This window comes from Aquarana catesbeiana, linkage group LG13 (assembly GCF_042186555.1).
Source record: "Aquarana catesbeiana isolate 2022-GZ linkage group LG13, ASM4218655v1, whole genome shotgun sequence".
In the NCBI taxonomy this organism is placed as follows: domain Eukaryota; kingdom Metazoa; phylum Chordata; class Amphibia; order Anura; family Ranidae; genus Aquarana; species Aquarana catesbeiana.
In genome coordinates this window covers 2,535,517-2,558,224 of record NC_133336.1, presented here as the reverse complement: position 1 = coordinate 2,558,224, position 22,708 = coordinate 2,535,517, and the positions used below count along the sequence as shown (strand labels likewise).

The following is a 22,708-nucleotide window of genomic DNA, read 5'->3' as shown; positions in this document are numbered from 1 at the left end:
AGATTTGCCCCCTTAATGACCAGGCCATTTTTTGCCATACGGCACTGCAAACGCTTTAACTGACAATTGCGCGGTCGTGTGACGCTGTACCCAAATAAAATTGACGTCCTTTTTTTCCCCACAAATAGAGCTTTCTTTTGGTGGTATTTGATCACCTCTGTGGTTTTTATTTTTTGTGCTATAAACAAACAAAAAAAAAAAAATAGCGACAATTTTGATAAAAAAAACAATATTTTTTAGTTTTTGCTCTAATATCCCAAATCTAAAAAAAAAAAAATGTCTTCATCAGTTGAGGCTAATATGTATTTTTCTACATATTTTTGGTAAAAAATAAAATAAATTGCAATAAGTGTATACTGATTGGTTTGTGCAAAAGTTAAAGCGTCTACAAAATAGGGAATATATTTATGGCATTTTTTTTTTAGTTTACTAGTAATAGCGGTGATCGGCGATTTTTAACGGGACTGAGACATTGGTGGCGGACAGATCACTTTTGACATATTTTTGGGACCATTGACACTTATTACAGCGATCAGAGCTATAAATAGCCACCGATTACTGTATACATATTATTATTAATTATTATAAATATTATTATTATTATTATTATTATTATGTCACCGGCAGGGAAGGGGTTAACACTAGGGGGCAATCAAGGGGTTAAATGCGTTTCCTGGGAGGTGTTACTAAGAGCCCTTTCACACCGAGCCGCCCATAGCGTCGGCGGTAAAACGCCGCTATTTTTAGCGGCGTTTTACCGTCGAATTAGCGGCGCATTTCGGCCGCTAGCGGGGCGCTTTTAGCCCCCGCTAGCGGCCTAGAAAGGGTTCAAACCGCCCCCAATGCGCCGCAACAGCGGTGTTTTGCCGGCGGTATCCCAGTGCTGCCCCATTGATTTCAATGGGGAGCAGCAGTGGAGGAGCGGTAAACACACCGCTCCAAAGAAGCTGCTGACAGGACTTTTTTTCCCGTCCTGCCAGCGCAGCGCTCCGGTGTGAAATCCCTCGGGTAGAGTAATGTGAAGCCCTCGGGGCTTTCACACTGGAGATAATGCTGCAGCTGTTTGAGGGCGGATTGCAGGCGCTATTTTTAACGCTATAGTGCCTGCAAAACGCCCTCAGTGTGAAAGGGGTCTAACTGTAATGGGGGCTGGACTGACCGGAGGAGGAGAGAGATCGCTGTTCCTAATCATTCGGAACAGACAATCTCGCTCTCTCCTCCCGTCAGAACAGGGATCTGTTTGTCTACACTAACAGATCCCCGATCTGCCCGTCTCTGGAGCGATCGCGGGTCGCAGACATCAAGACCGGCAGACACGCTGGTCAGGCTACCCCCCCCCCCCCCCCTGTAAATGAGCGCATGCCCCCACAAATCGCCATGTACGCGCCCGATGTACAATGATGGCGTTTTGTGCAGGGGAGCCAACTTGCCGCAGTACAACTGCAGAGGGCGGTCCGTAATGAGTTAAATACCACCAAAAGAGAGCTCTATATATGTGAAAAATATGACATGTGTACAGTGTTGTATGACCGGGTAATTGTCATTCAAAGTGTGACAGAGCTGAAAGCTGAACATTGGTCTGGGCAGAAGGGGGAGGGGGGAATTGCCGGGTATTGAAGGGGTTCATTGACATCAGTACAACCAGCCTGCCCATAGAGGAATTGAACCTCGGTCGATCCTGGCTGGGATTCCATCCATCTGTGGCCGGCTTAAGGCTCTGGCTGTAAATGAGGAGAAAACCTCCATTCATCGCTATGGAGAGAACATCTACTATGTGTTCCCCATAGGAATGGATGGAGATTTCTCAGCACACGTGCAAAAAGAATCATGTCACACATGAAAATGATGTGAAAATGTATCTTTATCGGAGGATCCCGGGAATCTTTTATCGGAGGATCCCGGGAATCTTTTATCGGAGGATCCCGGGAATCTTTTATCGGAGGATCCCGGGAATCTTTTATCGGAGGATCCCGGGAATCTTTTATCGGAGGATCCCGGGAATCTTTTATCGGAGGATCCCGGGAATCTTTTATCGGAGGATCCCGGGAATCTTTTATCGGAGGATCCCGGGAATCTTTATCGGAGGATCCCGGGAATCTTTATCGGAGGATCCCGGGAATCTTTATCGGAGGATCCCGGGAATCTTTATCGGAGGATCCCGGGAATCTTTATCGGAGGATCCCGGGAATCTTTATCGGAGGATCCCAGGAATCTTTATCTGAGGATCCCGGGAATCTTTATCGGAGGATCCCGGGAATCTTTATCGGAGGATCCCGGGAATCTTTATCGGAGGATCCCAGGAATCTTTATCTGAGGATTGCTCTGATTGGGTGATGATGAGGAAGGAGGAGATAACGGAGGTACCGACCTTCCCAGGATTTCCAGAAGCTCCGCTATGCCGTTGTGATGTTCTGTTTCATAAATAAACCTAAAAACATTAAAAAAAAAAAAAAATCACACATTAGCAGAAAAGGGGGTTCAGGTTGTTGTACATTAATGGTGGTAAACAGTTAACGCTTAAAGGGGTTGTAAATCTTCGAGGTTTGTATCCTATACATGGAGGTGAAACCCTTCTATAGGGCAGCACCCCCCAGAGCCCCCCTTTTCTTACCTGAACCCCGTCTTTCCAGCGACGGGGAGGAGCACAGCAGCTCCAGCCGGTGTCTCGGGTCCTGATTGGATAGATTGATAGCAGCACAGGGAACCCCAGAAGAGGAGGATCGGGGGGGCCACTCTGTGCAAAACCAACTGTACAGAGGAGGGAAGTATTACATGTTTGTTATTTTTAAAAAAAAAATGAAGGTTTAGTTAACCTTTAAGTTTAATCTGCTTAGATTTTACCTTCCCTACTTCCCCCTCCCCCCTCATCAACATAATGACATAAAAAAAAAATTCTATTACATTCCTTATTTTATGCCCGGTGACATCACTGGGTCTCTGTGCTTCTCTTATACAATGCAGGCAGATCATGGCTGGTGGGAGGAGCCAGAAGGGGGCTGTACATACAGTAGCTTTCTGAAAACATCCCAGCCTTGGTACTCCTCTCTAAAGCCTCCAGTCCTGATGTGAGGAGGAGGAGTCTGGCACCCACCAACCACTGCCCATGGGTGGGACGCGTTTTTCCTGCAAATATCGTATTTATCAGCGTAGAACACGCACCATAAATTTAAAGAGGGACATTTCAGGAAAAAAAAAACTTAAATTTTAATTAATGGACTTTGAAGCAAATCAAAAGGTCAGCGCCCATCAATACGGCCTGATCAGTGCCCATCAATACAGCCTGATCAGTGCCTATCAATACAGCCTGATCAGTGCCCATCAATACAGCCTGATCAGTGCCCATCAATACAGCCTGATCAGTGCCCATCAATACAGCCTGATCAGCGCTCATCAATACAGCCTGATCAGTGCCCATTTATTGATCAGTGCTCATCAATACGGCCTGATCAGTGCCCATCAATACATTCTGATCAGTGCCCATCAATACAGCCTGATCAGTGCCCATCAATACAGCCTGATCAGTGCCCATCAATACAGCCTGATCAGTGCCCATCAATACATTCTGATCAGTGCCCATCAATACAGCCTGATCAGTGCCCATCAATACATTCTGATCAGTGCCCATCAATACAGCCTGATCAGTGCCCATCAATACATTCTGATCAGTGCCCATCAATACATTCTGATCAGTGCCCATCAATACAGCCTGATCAGTGCCCATCAATACAGCCTGATCAGTGCCCATCAATACAGCCTGATCAGTGCCCATCAATACAGCCTGATCAGTGCCCATCAATACAGCCTGATCAGTGCCCATCAATACATTCTGATCAGTGCCCATCAATACAGCCTGATCAGTGCCCATCAATACATTCTGATCAGTGCCCATCAATACAGCCTGATCAGTGCCCATCAATACATTCTGATCAGTGCCCATCAATACATTCTGATCAGTGCCCATCAATACATTCTGATCAGTGCCCATCAATACAGCCTGATCAGTGCCCATCAATACAGCCTGATCAGTGCCCATCAATACATTCTGATCAGTGCCCATCAATACAGCCTGATCAGTGCCCATCAATACATTCTGATCAGTGCCCATCAATACATTCTGATCAGTGCCCATCAATACATTCTGATCAGTGCCCATCAATACAGCCTGATCAGTGCCCATCAATACAGCCTGATCAGTGCCCATCAATACAGTCTGATCAGTGCCCATCAATACAGTCTGATCAGTGCCCATCAATACAGCCTGATCAGTGCCCATCAATACAGCCTGATCAGTGCCCATCAATACAGCCTGATCAGTGCCCATCAATACAGCCTGATCAGTGCCCATCAATACATTCTGATCAGTGCCCATCAATACAGTCTGATCAGTGCCCATCAATACATTCTGATCAGTGCCCATCAATACATTCTGATCAGTGCCCATCAATACAGCCTGATCAGTGCCCATCAATACAGCCCGATCAGTGCCCATTTATTGATCAGTGCTCATCAATACAGCCTGATCAGTGCCCATTTATTGATCAGTGCCCATTTATTGATCAGTGCTCATCAATACAGTCTGATCAGTGCCCATTTATTGATCAGTGCTCATCAATACAGCCTGATCAGTGCCCATTTATTGATCAGTGCTCATCAATACAGTCTGATCAGTGCCCATTTATTGATCAGTGCTCATCAATACAGCCTGATCAGGATTGTGAATTTTTAAATCCTCAGCAATATAAGGCCCAGTGCAGAAGATTTCCCCCTCGTGTTATCTATAATTTATGGGCAATCTATAGATTGTATATATATAATTATCGAAGCCTCTTCTTACACTTTACACTAATATACATTTCCGAGGAATCCAGAGATATTTTATAATAATTTCCTCATACTTTAATGTTTAGAGATACATTGTAACTTTGCTCATTCATCTCCTGTGTACTCGGCTCGCAATCCGAGACATGTGACCTGCTAGGAGCGGTCCAGTAGGCGGGACTACGAGCCGAGTACACAGGAGATCCCGCCTCTGTCTAATCGGGCGGCGCTCGTCCCCTCCTATAGGTAGATGTGCATTTTTTTATTTTTTTTTTTAAGGTGAACTTTAATAATACAATTTCCCCTGACTTTGATGCTCATTACACCGGGGGGGCCCGATGACTCCACCGGGGGGGCCCGATGACTCCACCGGGGGGGCCCGATGACTCCACCGGGGGGGCCCGATGACTCCACCGGGGGGGCCCGATGACTCCACCGGGGGGGTCCGATGACTCCACCGGGGGGGCCCGATGACTCCACCGGGGGGCCCGATGACTCCACCGGGCTTCTGTCTGGTAGATGTACCGGTGAGATGGAGACACAGGGGAGTTTATTGAAGAGTGATCCACACTCCATACATACACAGGCTGCACACAGCAGCCAGGCAGCCAGCATTTCCAGAAGGGTGAACATTGCAGCCTTATCCCTCCCTATAGGGAATACAGAGAGATGACCAGAGAAGACGATCGTCTTATTAGAACGTATCGCACTCAGACGAACGTTCTGTCCGATATTTCTGGCTTCTATCATACAATAGAATGGTGTATGAATAGGGCCGGTATTCGGAGTCATAGGGCCCCAGACGGCCCCCCCCTAGGGCTGGGGAAAAAATCTATTTGAATCTTGAATCAAGTTGAGAGGTCAAATCGATTCAAATTTTCAGCAACTCTATTTTTTTTTGATGGACACGGCGCCGATCCTGGGGAGCTGCGGGCAGGAGTTTTTAGACGAGGCCGGACACCGCAGACTAAAAGCTCCTGTCCGCAGCTCCTCAGGACCGGCGCGGTGTCCATCAAAAAAAAAAAAAAAAAAACAAAAAAAAAAAACAAAAAAAAAAAAAAAAAAAAAACTTGATTCGAATCGTAAATTGAGTTTAAAAAAAAAAAATAGATTTTTTTTTGGAGAAAATCGCCCAGCTACCCCCCCCCACCGTCGGAATAAGTGCAGTGTATACGGCACCCATACCTGTATCCTATCTCCAGTCTGTGCTCTCCCCCCCCCCCCCCAGGTGGAACAGGCGGAAAGCTCGGTTGTGTGGGGGAGGGGAGCTTACTGAAAATGTTTATTAAAAGGCAGAATTGATGAGTCTGGTTAAAAAAAAAAAAAAAAAAAAAAAGGTTTAATATTCGCCTTCAATCTGTAGCGGTGAGCCGCAGTACCCAACATCTACCACTAGATGTCCTCAGACACACAGCATCACCCAACCTGAAGACTGAGAACAGACTGAGTGCTGGGCGTCACTGACCTGCTGCCCCCTCCCCCCCCGGGGGGGCCGTTATTATCACAGCCTGCAGTCACTGTGTATAGGGTGAAGGAGACCTCAGAGGAGAGTCATGTGACCGCCCCGAGGACATCAGAAGAGGGGAAATAATATCCACACTGGAGGATGTTATCAGAGTTACTCTTTAATGTCTTCAATATTTTCCAAGTTACTGACCGGAATCCACATACAGATCTGGAGTAGAGATGGACTCGGGCGTGTCCCAAATCCCACCAGGAAGCCGACACGGCACCCGGCCAATCACAGGCACCGACACATTTCCTGATCTGTGCAGCTGAGGATCGAGAAATGTCTCCCTGCCTGTGATTGGCCGAGTGCAGCGTCGGCTTCCTGGCGGGATCGGGGCACATGGGATTTCAAACACGCCCGAGTCTATCACTAATCGGGAGCGGACTCCACTCTGATGCTCATCCTTTTCCGGGATCACCGACTGACACCAATCAGCCATATCATCATTATGACCACCTCCCTAATATTGGGTAGGTCCCCCCTCTCCTGACCTCTGGAGGTACGATGTGGTATCGGGCACCAAGTCATCAGTAGCAGATCCTGTAAGTTGAGAGGCGGGGCCTCCATGGATTGGATTGGTTTTCCCAGCACATCCCACAGATGCTCGATTGGATGGAGATCTGGAGAATTTGGAGGCCAAGCCAATACCTCAAACTAGGGGTGTCCCCCTAATCGAAATGTTGTTGCCAAAACCAAAAATGCAGGATGAACATTTCTTAAAAACTCGTTTTCGGCAACATTTATATTTTTATATATAAAATTGATGATTTTGATTAAAAAGTCAAATATAACACAATTTTAAATGAATATGAATTTATTGTTGGCCATTATTGGCACCTTTAGTGCAAGAAAGGTCAAGAAAAATGCAGTCCTCAGTCCCCGACCATCTCTTGTATCATGTTCTCAGTCTCCGACCATCTCTTGTATCATGTTCTCAGTCTCTGACCATCTCTTGTATCATGTCCTCAGTCCCCGATCATCTCCTGTATCATGTCCTCAGTCTCCGACCATCTCTTGTATCATGTCCTCAGTCTCTGACCATCTCTTGTATCATGTCCTCAGTCCCCGATCATCCCCGATCATCTCCTGTATCATGTCCTCAGTCTCCGACCATCTCTTGTATCATGTCCTCAGTCCCCGATCATCCCCGACCATCTCTTGTATCATGTTCTCAGTCTCCGACCATCTCTTGTATCATGTTCTCAGTCCCCGACCATCTCTTGTATCATGTTCTCAGTCTCCGACCATCTCTTGTATCATGTTCTCAGTCCCCGACCATCTCTTGTATCATGTCCTCAGTCTCCGACCATCTCTTGTATCATGTCCTCAGTCCCCGATCATCCCCGACCATCTCTTGTATCATGTTCTCAGTCTCCGACCATCTCTTGTATCATGTTCTCAGTCCCCGACCATCTCTTGTATCATGTTCTCAGTCTCCGACCATCTCTTGTATCATGTTCTCAGTCCCCGACCATCTCTTGTATCATGTCCTCAGTCTCTGACCATCTCTTGTATCATGTCCTCAGTCCCCGATCATCCCCGACCATCTCTTGTATCATGTTCTCAGTCTCCGACCATCTCTTGTATCATGTTCTCAGTCCCCGACCATCTCTTGTATCATGTCCTCAGTCTCCGACCATCTCTTGTATCATGTTCTCAGTCCCCGACCATCTCTTGTATCATGTTCTCAGTCTCCGACCATCTCTTGTATCATGTTCTCAGTCCCCGACCATCTCTTGTATCATGTTCTCAGTCTCCGACCATCTCTTGTATCATGTCCTCAGTCTCTGACCATCTCTTGTATCATGTCCTCAGTCCCCGATCATCTCCTGTATCATGTCCTCAGTCTCCGACCATCTCTTGTATCATGTCCTCAGTCCCCCATCATCCCCGACCATCTCTTGTATCATGTTCTCAGTCTCCGACCATCTCTTGTATCATGTTCTCAGTCCCCGACCATCTCTTGTATCATGTTCTCAGTCTCCGACCATCTCTTGTATCATGTTCTCAGTCCCCGACCATCTCTTGTATCATGTCCTCAGTCTCTGACCATCTCTTGTATCATGTCCTCAGTCCCCGACCATCTCATGCAGCCTCCCCAGTGCCCGTCCGATGCAGCCTCCCCAGTGCCCGTCCGATGCAGCCTCCCCAGTGCCCGTCCGATGCAGCCTCCCCAGTGCCCGTCCGATGCAGCCTCCCCAGTGCCCGTCCGATGCAGCCTCCCCAGTGCCCGTCCGATGCAGCCTCCCCAGTGCCCGTCCGATGCAGCCTCCCCAGTGCCCGTCCGATGCAGCCTCCCCAGTGCCCGTCCGATGCAGCCTCCCCAGTGCCCGTCCGATGCAGCCTCCCCAGTGCCCGTCCGATGCAGCCTCCCCAGTGCCTGTCCGATGCAGCCTCCCCAGTGCCTGTCCGATGCAGCCTCCCCAGTGTCCGGATCAGAGCAGGAATCCCTCGTTGTGTCATGGAGCTGGATTTGAATTTCCCGGCCGCAGAAACAATGTCCCGCCTCCTTCACACCGATTCAATGTCCCGCCTCCTTCACACCGATTCAATGTCCCGGCATTGGATTAGTGTGTCGTCTATCAAAGAATGCGGGACATTGTTACTGCGCCGTTCAGACAATTCAGCCCCATGACACACGGAGATCACCGCTCTGCAACAAGAGGATGGAGGGGAGGACTGGGGCGCGCTAGGACGAAACCCCCGCAATGGGCGGCACCCGGGTGGACTCCACCCCCTTTCCGGCTCCATTAATCGGCACATTTTCTTCTTTCGGCCGTATGCCAAAAAACAGTTTTCAGCCGATATGTTTCAGTGCACCACTACCTCAGACTTCTTGTTGTGTCCTCAAACCATTTTTGCAGTGTGACAGGTCACATTATCGTAATGAAAGAGGTCACCGCCATCAGGGAATACCATTTCCATGAAGGGGTGGACTTGGTGAACAATGTTTGGGTATGTGATCCTCGCAGGTCCATTGTAGGGGCTTCTGACTGTGGACATCGGTCAGCATGGACACCCTGATCAGTCTGCTGCTACCCATCCCCCCCATACACCACAACCTGTGATGACCATCTACTTCAGGGACAACTTATTCACTTCCTGCCTTCTATATCCCACCCACTTCCAGATGTCATTGTAACCAGATAATCCATCTTATCACCGTCAGTGTATATACAGCCACAGACAGCAGGAAATTAACATTTACAGGAGGTTCTGTATATCTCTCAGTACAAAAGTGTCACATAATTGTGACGTGGAAGGAAAATGATAAATGATACAAATAAATATGTGAAAAGTGTGGGGGGGGGGCATTTGTATTCAGCCCCCTTTACTCCGATACCCCTAACTAAAATCTAGAGGAACCAATTGCCTTCAGAAGTCACCTAATTAGTAAATAGAGTCCACCTGTGTGTCATTTCATCTCAGTATAAATACAGCTGTTCTGTGAAGCCCTCAGAGGTTTGTTAGAGAACCTTAGTGAACAAACAGCATCATGAAGACCAAGGAACACACCAGACAGGTCAGGGATAAAGTTGTGGAGAAGTATAAAGCAGGGTTAGGTTATAAAAAAATCTCCCAAGCTTTGAACATCTCACGGAGCTCTGTTCAATCCATCATCAGAAAATGGAAAGAGTATGGCACAACTACAAACCTACCAAGACATGGCCGTCCACCTAAACTGACCGGCCGGGCAAGGAGAACATTCATCAGAGAAGAGCCAAGAGGTCCATGGTAACTCTGGAGGAGCTGCAGAGATCCACAGCTCAGGTGGGAGAATCTGTCCACAGGACAACTATTAGTCGTGTTCTCCACAAATCTGCCCTTTATGGAAGAGTGACAAGAAGAAAGACATTGGTGAAAGAAAGTCATAAGAAGTCCTGTTTGTAGTTTGTGAGAAGCCATGTGGAGGACACAGCAAACATGTGGAAGAAGGTGATCTGGTCAGAGGAGACCAAAATTCAACTTTATGGTCTAAAAGTAAAACGCTATGTGTGGGGAAAACTAACACTGCACATCACCCTGAACACACCATCCCCACCGTGAAACATGGTGGTGGCAGCATCATGTGGTGGGGATGCTTTTCTTCAGCAGGGACAGGGAAGCTGGTCAGAGTTGATGGGAAGATGGATGGAGACAAATACAGGACAATCTTAGAAGAAAACCTGTTAGAGTCTACAAAAGACTTGAGACTGGGGCGGAGGTTCACCTTCCAGCAGGACAACGACCCGAAACATCCAGCCAGAGCTACAATGGAATGGTTTAGATCAAAGCATATTCATGTGTTAGAATGGCCCAGTCACAGTCCAGACCTAAATCACATTGAGAATCTGTGGCAAGACTTGAAAATTGCTGTTCACAGACGCTCTCCATCCAATCTGACAGAGCTTGAGATATTTTACAAAGAAGAATGGGCAGAAATGTCCTCTCTAGATGTGCAAAGCTGGTAGAGAGATCCCCAAAAAGACTTGTAGAGAAAGGGGGTTCTACAAAGTATTGACTCCGGGGGGGCGCCATACAAATGCCCCTCCCCCACACTTTTCACATATTTATTTGTATCATTTATCATTTTCCTTCCACTTCACAATTATGTGACACTTTGTGTTGGTCTATCACATAAAATCCCAATAAAATACATTTATGGTTTTGGGTGTAACATGACAAAATGTGTAACGGTTCAAGGGGTATGAATACTTTTTCAAAGCACTTTCTATAACACACATATTGCAAGGGAGGAGGAAAACGTCACCAACCACCAATAAACCCCCTTCCTGATGGAGACTGCAAATCCCTGAATATAGAAATGACGTCACCCAGAGAGAGCAATACCCCCCCTCCCCCCCATATATGTGACCAAGTCCTACAACTCCCACACTGGTCATTCTACACATCGGGGGACACCCATCCAGGTAAAACATTATAATCCATTCACATTCCACCCCCACATATCATCCCCCTACCACCCCACATATCATCCCCCTACCACCCCACATATCATCCCCCTACCACCCCACATATCATCCACCTACCACCCCACATATCATCCACCTACCACCCCACATATCATCCCCCTACCACCCCATATATCATCCACCTACCACCCCACATATCATCCACCTACCACCCCACATATCATCCACCTACCACCCCACATATCATCCACCTACCACCCCACATATCATCCACCTACCACCCCACATATCATCCACCTACCACCCCACATATCATCCACCTACCACCCCACATATCATCCACCTACCACCCCACATATCATCCACCTACCACCCCACATATCATCCACCTACCACCTCACATATCATCCCCCTACCACCTCACATATCATCCACCTACCACCCCACATATCATCCACCTATCACCCCACATATCATCCCCCTACCACCCCACATATCCACCTACCACCCCACATATCATCCCCCTACCACCCCACATATCATCCCCCTACCACCCCACATATCATCCACCTACCACCCCACATATCATCCACCTACCACCCCACATATCATCCCCCTACCACCCCACATATCATCCACCTACCACCCCACATATCATCCCCCTACCACCCCACATATCATCCCCCTACCACCCCACATATCATCCCCCCTACCACCCCACATATCATCCACCTACCACCCCACATATCATCCCCCTACCACCCCACATATCATCCACCTACCACCCCACATATCATCCCCCTACCACCCCATAGATCATGAGGAAGAGATGATCCGCACTCCGGTGATTGCTCTTCAAAAGTGTAATATTTATTGACAAGCCACAGTGAAAAAAACGCAAATGAGAACAGTTGACGCGTTTCAGCTTTTAAGGCCTTAGTCATAACTTAGTCATAAGGGTTATGACTAAGGCCTTATAGGTTGAAACGCGTCAACTGTTCTCATTTGCGTTTGGTCACTGTGGTTTGTCAATAAATATTACACTGTTGAAGAGCAATCACCGGAGTGCGGATCATCTCTTCCTCATTTCTCTACTCAGCCAGCGACTGTGGATCGAGCCCCCGGGATCTCTGCTTTCTATGTGATGTATGGGTAGTAGCACTGACTTTTTTCTTAATACCCCACAAATCATGCACCTACCACCCCACATATCATCCCCCTACCACCCCACATATCATCCCCCTACCACCCCACATATCATCCCCCTACCACCCCACATATCATCCACCTACCACCCCACATATCATCCCCCTACCACCCCACATATCATCCCCCTACCACCCCACATATCATCCCCCTACCACCCCACATATCATCCCCCTACCACCCCACATATCATCCACCTACCACCCCACATATCATCCACCTACCACCCCACATATCATCCCCCTACCACCCCACATATCATCCCCCTACCACCCCACATATCATCCCCCTACCACCCCACATATCATCCACCTACCACCCCAGATAACATCCACCTACCACCCCACATATCATCCCCCTACCACCCCACATATCATCCCCCTACCACCTCACATATCATCCCCCTACCACCTCACATATCATCCACCTACCACCCCACATATCATCCACCTACCACCCCACATATCATCCACCTACCACCCCACATATCATCCACCTACCACCCCACATATCATCCACCTACCACCCCACATATCATCCACCTACCACCCCACATATCATCCACCTACCACCCCACAAATCATCCCCCTACCACCCCACATATCATCCCCCTACCACCCCACATATCATCCACCTACCACCCCACATATCATCCACCTACCACCCCACATATCATCCCCCTACCACCCCCACATATCATCCCCCTACCACCCCACATATCATCCCCCTACCACCTCACATATCATCCCCCTACCACCCCACATATCATCCCCCTACCACCCCACATATCATCCCCCTACCACCCCACATATCATCCACCTACCACCCCACATATCATCCCCCTACCACCCCACATATCATCCACCTACCACCCCACATATCATCCACCTACCACCTCACATATCATCCACCTACCACCCCACATATCATCCCCCTACCACCCCCACATATCATCCCCCTACCACCCCACATATTATCCCCCTACCGCCCCACATATCATCCACCTACCACCCCACATATCATCCCCCTACCACCCCACATATCATCCACCTACCACCCCACATATCATCCACCTACCACCCCACATATCATCCCCCTACCACCCCCACATATCATCCCCCTACCGCCCCACATATCATCCACCTACCACCTCACATATCATCCACCTACCACCCCACATATCATCCACCTACCACCTCACATATCATCCACCTACCACCCCACATATCATCCACCTACCACCTCACATATCATCCACCTACCACCCCACATATCATCCCCCTACCACCCCCACATATCATCCCCCTACCGCCCCACATATCATCCACCTACCACCCCACATATCATCCCCCTACCACCCCACATATCATCCACCTACCACCTCACATATCATCCACCTACCACCTCACATATCATCCACCTACCACCCCACATATCATCCACCTACCACCTCACATATCATCCACCTACCACCCCACATATCATCCCCCTACCACCCCCACATATCATCCCCCTACCGCCCCACATATCATCCACCTACCACCCCACATATCATCCCCCTACCACCCCATATATCATCCCCCTACCACCCCACATATCATCCACCTACCACCCCACATATCATCCACCTACCACCCCACATATCATCCCCCTACCACCCCACATATCATCCACCTACCACCCCACATATCATCCCCCTACCACCCCATATATCATCCACCTACCACCCCACATATCATCCCCCTACCACCCCACATATCATCCCCCCTACCACCCCACATATCATCCACCTACCACCCCACATATCATCCACCTACCACCCCACATATCATCCCCCTACCACCCCACATATCATCCACCTACCACCCCATATATCATCCACCTACCACCCCACATATCATCCACCTACCACCCCACATATCATCCCCCTACCACCCCACATATCATCCACCTACCACCCCACATATCATCCCCCTACCACCCCATATATCATCCCCCTACCACCCCATATATCATCCACATCATCCTATGGTAACAGGATACATTGTACCCAACAAGGGGAAAGTCAGAACTTCCTGAAGTTTTGGGTGGAGAGAGAAGGTAATATATAAGCAGAATAAACGTCAGCTCCTTTGTACTCCTCATTCTCTCAGTGCTTGTGATGAGCGGGGGCTGGAATTAGGAAGGACAGGTACACAAGTCACATACATCCCATTGATGGAAGGTATATTTCACACGGGCGATCGGTTCTCCAGGTGGATCTGATAGGATGGTCCATGCATCCCAATGGATAGGTGGGAGTAAATGACTTGTGTCTGTTCACACCCAACTACCTCCCTCCGGGTCCAATCCGATCCACTGAATCAATACAGAAGGGGATCCCATCCTCCTCTGTTTAGGGGGATCGAGTGTGGTGTCTACAGACCGGCTGTGATCAGAAGGGGATCAGGGAGCCGATCGAACGATTCCGCCCCGTGTGGAAGGACCCTTCTATATCAGGAGATACAATGTAACATGTGACTGGACAATCCTGAGTCCTCCAGGAGGAATATTCCTGACATGGAGTCCGGATGGATGTGAGCACACAGTACACTCAGCCGATCACCTACCTATAAAATATATTATTGATCTGCTTCCTTATGTAAGCGCGAAGGCCTAAAAATTTTCCGTAGATTCGGTGCAGAGTCGTCTTCAGGAAATCTCGCTCTCGGGGGTCTTCACTGTCGAAGAGTTCCAACAACTGAGGAGGGGGAAGGGAAAAAAAAAAAAAATCACATGATTACAACACATCACAACGTCATCACCAGCTATTATCAGAGGAAAACACCGCGAGACGTACCTGAAGAACAAACTTCTGATCGATATATTTCTTCGCTACGTTCGGCTGGAAATCCGGAGACTCCAAAAATCGCAGGAAAAACTCGTATACAAGCTGCAAAGACACCAAATACAGATGTCAGTCCAATAAAGAGCCGAAATGACAGAATTATAGAGGCCGGTTCACACAAAGTGCGCTGAATGGCGGCTTTCTGTACTGGAAGAACATGAGTCCGCCGCATCTGTATCCCTATCAATGGGAGGGAACGTCTTCCTCAGATACAGAGGAGAAGATATAGGAGGGACTCTACAGATTACACCGCTAATAACCTTACAGAACGTTTTCTCTCTGCTCCAATCACACTGCAGCGCAGGCTGGAGGTGCAATACAATCCAGACATGCCGCATCTCATCACAGCAGACAGGAGGCGCCGCATGGCACCAAGACATACAGAATCTCCCAGAAGTAAGTACACCCCTCAGTGACATTTGTGTAAATCTTTTCTTCTATCTTTTCATGTGACAACACTGAAGAAATGACACTTGTCTACAATGTAAAGTAGTGAGTGTACAGCTTGTATAACAGTGTAAATTTACTGTCCCCTCAAAATAACTCAACACACAGCCATTAATGTCTAAACCGCTGGCAACAAAAGTCAGTACACCCCTAAGTGAAAATCTCCAAATTGGGCCCAATTAGCCATTTTCCCTCCCCCGGTGTCATGTGACTCGTAGTGTTACAAGGTCTCAGGTGTGAATGGGGAGCAGGTGTGTTAAATTTGGTGTTATCGCTCTCACTCTCTCATACTGGTCACTGGAAGTACAACATGGCACCTCATGGGAAAGAACTCTCTGAGGATCTGAAAAAAAGAATTGTTGCTCTACATAAAGATGGCCTAGGCTATAAGAAGATTGCCAAGACCCTGAAACTGATCTGCAGCACGGTGGCCAAGACCATACAGCGGTATAACAGGACAGGTTCCTCTCAGAACAGACCTCGCCATGGTCCACCAAAGAAGTTGAGGTCACGTGCTCAGCGTCATATCCAGAGGTTGTCTTTGGGAAATAGACGTATGAGTGCTGCCAGCATTGCTGCAGAGGTTGTAGGGGTGGGGGGTCAGCCTGTCAGTGCTCAGACCATACGCTGCACACTGCATCAAATTGGTCTGCATGTCTGTCATCCCAGAAGGAAGCCTCTTCTAAAGATGATGCACAAGAAAGTCCCCAAACAGTTTGCTGAAGACAAGCAGACTAAGGACATGGATTACTGGAACCATGTCCTGTGGTCTGATGAGACCAAGATAAACGTATTTGGTTCAGATGGTGACAAGCGTGTGTGGGGGCAACCAGGTGAGGAGGACAAAGACAAGTGTGTCTTGTCTACAGTCAAGCATGGTGGTGGGAGTGTCATGGTCTGGGGCTGCATGAGTGCTGCCGGCACTGGGGGGCTACAGATCATTGAGGGGACCATGAATGCCAACATGTACTGTGATATACTGAAGCAGAGCATGATCCCCTCCCTTCAGAGACTGGACCGCAGGGCAGTATTCCATCATGATAACCACCCCAAACACACCTCCAAGACCACCACTGCCTTGCTAAAGAAGCTGAGGGTAAAGGTGATGGACTGGCCAAGCATGTCTCCAGACCTAAACCCTATTGATCATCTGTGGGACATCCTCAAATGGAAGGTGGAGGAGCACAAGGTCTCTAACATCCACCAGCTCTGTGATGTCATCATGGAGGAGGGGAAGAGGACTCCAGTGACAACCTGTGAAGCTCTGGTGACCTCCATGCCCAAGAGGGTTAAGGCAGTGCTGGAAAATAATGGTGACCACACAAAATATTGACACTTTGGGCCCAATTTGGACATTTTCACTTTTCGCTGTCTGACCGGACGCAGCCGCTGTTCCGCTGGCAGTTTCCGGCACGGCTCCTCTGATTCCTCAATGAAAGGTTGTTGGGTGGGGGAGGGTGCGATTCTGCAGGTTTATCAGGAACAAGCTGACATTTGCTCAGTTTACGGCCAGCTTGGCCTGTGCAGCTTCTATGCCACCAGGTGGCGCTATTATTCCATCTGGATATGAACTCCCGGCCCCGAGTTTTCCCCTCTCTGTAGCTCATAGTAGAAGTGACGTGCCGAGGGCCTCGTTTACACGCGCTTCGTATTTTTTGAAGCTTTAACCACTTGACCGCCGGAAGACTTAACTCCCCCCCTTCATGACCAGGTTATTTTTTACGATACGGCGCTGCGTTACTTTAGCTGAGAATTGCGCGGTCGTGCGACTTTGTAACCAAGTAAAATTTGTGTCCTTTTTTCCCCCACAAATAGAGCTTTCTTTTGGCGGTATTTGATCACCTCTGCGTTTTTTGTTTTTTTTAAATAATCTAATTTCTTCACAATTTTTCTCCAATATACGTATTCTGCTACATATTCTTGGTAAAAAAAATCCCAATAATCATATATTGATTGTTTTCTGCAAAAGTCATCACGTCTACAAACTATGGGATATTTTTAAATGATTTCTTTTTACTAGTAATGGCGGCGATCAGAGACTTAGCAGGGCTGCAAAATTGCGGCGGACAATCTGACACTTTGTGGGGACCAGTGACACCAATACAGTGATCAGTGCTAAAAATATACACTGTCACTGTACTGACACTGGCCGGGAAGGGGTTAACATTTAGGGGCAATCAAATGGTTAAATGGGTGCCTAGGTTGTGCTTACTCACTGTGGGGGAGGTGCTTTGATTAGGGGAAGACAAAAGATTCACGTTTCTGCTTAGCAGAGACACAGGATCGATGCCTTACCTACTGACAGAACGGTGATCTGCCTTGTTTACATAGGATGATTGTTCTGCCTGTGTCATCAGTGGGTGCCGGTGTCCTATTGAGAAATGCCCTCCGTCGAAAAATTCCTCCGATGGGTCTGCGCATGCACAGTACGCAACATCACTCCAGCTGATATGTTAATCAGCTGGCATGACGCCAACACGGCGCATGCGCAGATCATCGGAGGCAGTATTTGACGATCTGCTAAGCGCAGAGGGAGAATGTAATTGTCAGACTCCGCCTCGCTATTGCAGGGCGGGCTGTGGGCGTGTTGAAGGGCGGGTTTTATGTGTGTTTTAACCCCGCCCTTAGACACAGCCAAAACCCGCCCTTTCACACACTCAAGCCGCCGTACGACAGAAAACACGGCCAAAACCTGCCCGGCAACAGCGAGGCAGCTTCTGACAATTTCTCCATCGGCGTTTAGCAGAGCGTCAGATACCGCCTCCGATGATCTGCGCATGCGCCGTGTTGACGTGGCCGTGGGAGCGTCTCCACAGCCGCCAGAATACGGAACTTCACCCATCACAACCGGATATAATGCAAGGAACATCCATTCCACATTAATATTTCTGTGAGTGCTGTAAACTGCCTCCAGCATTGCTTCTATTTCTTCCTACCGGCGGCGGCCATATTTCAGAAGCCCAGAGCCCCTGAACAGCAATAAATCATAAAGAAGCACTAAACCATTTGATTTAAGGTTTCTTTCACACTAGGAAGGCCGATCCATTAATGGTAAAGCCCCGCTAGTTTTAGCGGCCCTTTTCGGCCATTAGTGGGGGTAAAAAGGGCCGAAGAAAGGGTCAAAACTGCCCGTGTTGCGGCACTTCCGAAGCGCTGGCCATTCAATGGGAAGGGGCGGTGGAGGAGAGATGTATACAACGCTCTTACACCGCCCCAAAGAAGCTGCTTACAGGACTTTTTTTCCCGTCCCGCGAGCACACCGCCCCCGTGTGGCATGAGAGGCGCTTTACAGGCGATATTTTTAGTGCTAAAACCCCTGAAAAAAGCCGCAGTGTGAAATGTCTGAGAGTTTCAAACATTAGTTACATTCCTGGAATGCCGGGATTGCTAACTGTCATTTGCATGTGTCCTCAACCAAACTGTCCATCACATGGCCGCTGTCATGTCCTGTCACATGTGTAGCACTATGGCAGTTGCAGATCAAACAGAAGCAGCTTCCTTGGCTGTAAAGGATAGGAGGGTTTAATTCCACTTTAAGGCTGTCAGCAGATCGGCCTCTGCAAATTGAGCAGTGCCTAAAAATGAAGAGCAACTGAGCATGTGCAGAGCGGGGTGAGACCGGGTATTGCTGGATTATAAACAGTATAGAGACAATTATGATTAATGTGTTACATCTCTATACCTGCAAAAGGGGCCGCTGTTCTGTCAAAAGAGCCAACTCGTCAAAATCTCCAATTATGTCACTTCCGGTGATTTCGATGAGTTCCTTGTTTTCAGAGAACACCGGTATACACTATGGTACACGATATAATGACTAAACCTTCTTAGTCCGCCCGCTAATAACCAACAACATGGCCGCCTCCAAGGTGGAGACAACTTTTTGTCCTCCTTACCCGGTGTTGTGTGAAAGCAGGCAGCTCGCCGTGTACCGTAGTGCATGTGCTGCCGGTGTTCTGTGAAAACGGGTAACTCATCCAAATCTGCCATTACAGCTGCTGCAGAGTCACCGGAAGTGACATAGGTGGAGATATGGACGAGTTGGCTCATTTGACAGAACAGCTCCCCCCTTTTGCAGGTATAGAGATGTAACACATTAAACATAATTGTCTATACATTGTTTATATTCCAGCAATACCCGGTCTCACCCTGCTCTGCACATGCTCAGTTGCTCTTCATTTTTTGCACTGCTGGAGAGTCACTGGAAGTGACGTGATTGGAGATTTTGACGAGTTGGCTCTTTTGACAGATCCCCGGCCCTGATGTCATCTAGCAGAACTTAAAGGAGAAGTACGGGGACTCGTTTGGATGGGACTTCTCCTGGGGATCACAGGAATGCAGTTTGTTTTATACTCTTGTGACCCATTTTCAGCAAAGCGCGGGCTGAAGTCCGCTCTCCGCTGACGTCACAGAAGTCGGTCCAGGCACGGCATCATCGAGACCATGGAGATGGGATCCACCCGGACCGACACCTGGCTCCGCCTCTCAGGGAGCCGCTGAGAGCCTGAGCCGGCCGCTCCCTCCAGAACCCAGCAAAGCAGAGAGCGGTGACTGACAGTCTGCAGCTCTCTGCTCAGGAGGCTATGAGAACCGAGCGATCGGCGATGTTCGATCGCTTGGTTCTCCGCGTTCGAGGTGCCGGGGGACAGATGCAGCATCCACCTAGGTAAGTATAAATTAAAAAAAAAAAATTACACAGAAAACCCTCATACTTCTCTTTTAATTTTCTGACTAAATGTTCTACTTTATGATATGTCTGAAAGATCCAAAGCAGTGCAGCCCGAAGTGTAATAATAAGCTGGAAGTCCATACCTGTAGGTGTGGCCATGCGGCCTCTAACGTCGGCTCGTCTTCCTCCGGATCAAACTCGGCTCCGGTGGGGTTGGAGGAGGGGGGTAATGTCCGGAACATGTTCACTGCAAACTAAACGAGACGGGAATTATTAAAATAAATAAATAGCCGACATAAATGAAGAGAGTGAGAGATAAACCCGTCCAATCCCGACCCCAATCCGATCTGTTACAGAGACGTTACCACTTTGTTATTGGCTGAGGAGTTCTTGGTTTGGGGCTGGGGGTAACTTGGGTTCTCCATACATTAGACTCATGTGGGCTGCCCTGTAAATTACCAACATCCCTTAGTGGACCAAACAGAACACCTCAAGGTTTTGGGATTTTAAAAGCAATGTAAACAGATAATTTTTATAAAAAAAATATATTTTATTAATACAAAAATATCTAAAAACAATAATCATGTGGATCTACACAAGTAAATTAGAATTAATACGTAGAAATACATATAGTGACATATAAAGATATCAGAAAGTGGCAAAATACAACAAAGTTCAACAAAGAGATAAATAACATAACTCTAGGTGATACATAGTTGCAGAGACTCTACAAGTACTCATCACCTCACCTAGAGTTATGTTATTTATCTCTTTGTTGAACTTCGTTGTATTTTGCCACTTTCTGATATTTTTATATGTCACTATATGTATTTCTACGTATTAATTCTAATTTACTTGTGTAGATCCACATGATCATTGTTTTTAGATATTTTTGTATTAATAAAATATATTTTTTTATAAAAATTATCTGTTTACATTGCCTTTAAAATCCCAAAACCTTGAGGTGTTCTTCAACTTGGGTTCTCCAATTTAAAAGTACTTCCTGGATGGATGATTTCCTGCCAAGCCCCTTTATTATGACGATTGACCTTACTAGATGCCCACAGAGACCTCAGCAAGCTCCTGCCCTTCACCCACCATACACAGGCATATCAGGGCATACAGAGTACCTGAGAAGTGGGCACAGTGGTGTGTAATCTACTGCTATACAGGGACAGGTATGTGGGAGATTGTGACATTGAGTGCTAATTTCTGAGGGCACCGGGTCCAACTCTGGAGCCTATCAGACCTCATGTACACGGAGCTTAGCAGCTCCCATGTGATGGAGGCATAAAATACCCGGCATTCTCTGGCTCTCATGCCGTGTAGCAATGCCAATATAAGTGGATGGTTGTACCAGGCCATGGTCAGGCTTCTACCCCCGCATACATATATAGTACTTCCCCCTGAATGTGGCACTTGTGCATTCTGTGAGAAGCAGGATACACACATGTGCCGTAAAACAGGGAGACAGAAGCCACTGCCAACACAAAGCCAAGCTCACAACACAGAATGTATAAGCATATCAGGGCACCAGAAGACGTTGCAGATTGATGACGAAACGCATAGGAAGGGACTTCTGGGTGAAGCCAAATCCACCGCTTGGAACGCACATCGGTCATAGTGAATGCGACACTTTGCGGTTTTTAACATAGACGGTCTATGATGTTTGTATGTAAGTGCAATACCTTGACCTACTCTTCTTAATGATTATACACTTTATAAGGCTCCCCTCCCCCTCCCTTTATGGTAACATTTGCGGCACCTTTTCCTGGGCTATAAAGGGCATTCCAGAAGACCTTTGTAAGCTGGATGGAGGAGTGCAAAGGGGGCCGAGCTCAAAGGAATCCGACCATCCGGAAAGGGCCGAGCACTTTCAACTTGCTTGGTGACACAAGAGGTCACATCTTCTAGATTGTAAGCTCTTATGAGCAGGGCCCTCTGATTCCTCCTGTATTGAATTGTATTGGAACTGTACTGTCTGCCCTCATGTCATAAAGCGCTGCGCAAACTGTTGGTACCATATAAATCCTGTATAATATATAAATCCTGTATAATAAATATATAAATCCTGTATAATAATAATAAAGCTGGTGCGTGCTGGGCATACACTGGGGCACTGCGGGGGTCTGAGTGCTGGGCATACACTGGGGCACTGCGGGGGTCTGAGTGCTGGGCATACACTGGGGCACTGCGGGGGTCTGAGCGCTGGGCATACACTGGGGCACTGCGGGGGTCTGAGCGCTGGGCATACGCTGGGG

General features: G+C 48.0%; 1 protein-coding gene across 1 annotated transcript in view; it reads right to left on the bottom strand.

Annotated features, from left to right (window-relative positions):
* Positions 1 to 22,708, bottom strand: part of PPP2R5C (protein phosphatase 2 regulatory subunit B'gamma) — a gene marked incomplete at its 5' end in the record, with an annotated part of 142,738 nt that overhangs the window by 39,066 nt on the left and 80,964 nt on the right. Inside the window, 4 exon segments of the mRNA XM_073609894.1 lie at positions 2,369 to 2,428; positions 15,057 to 15,187; positions 15,287 to 15,379; positions 20,591 to 20,701. Coding sequence (XP_073465995.1) covers positions 2,369 to 2,428; positions 15,057 to 15,187; positions 15,287 to 15,379; positions 20,591 to 20,701 — 395 coding nt within the window.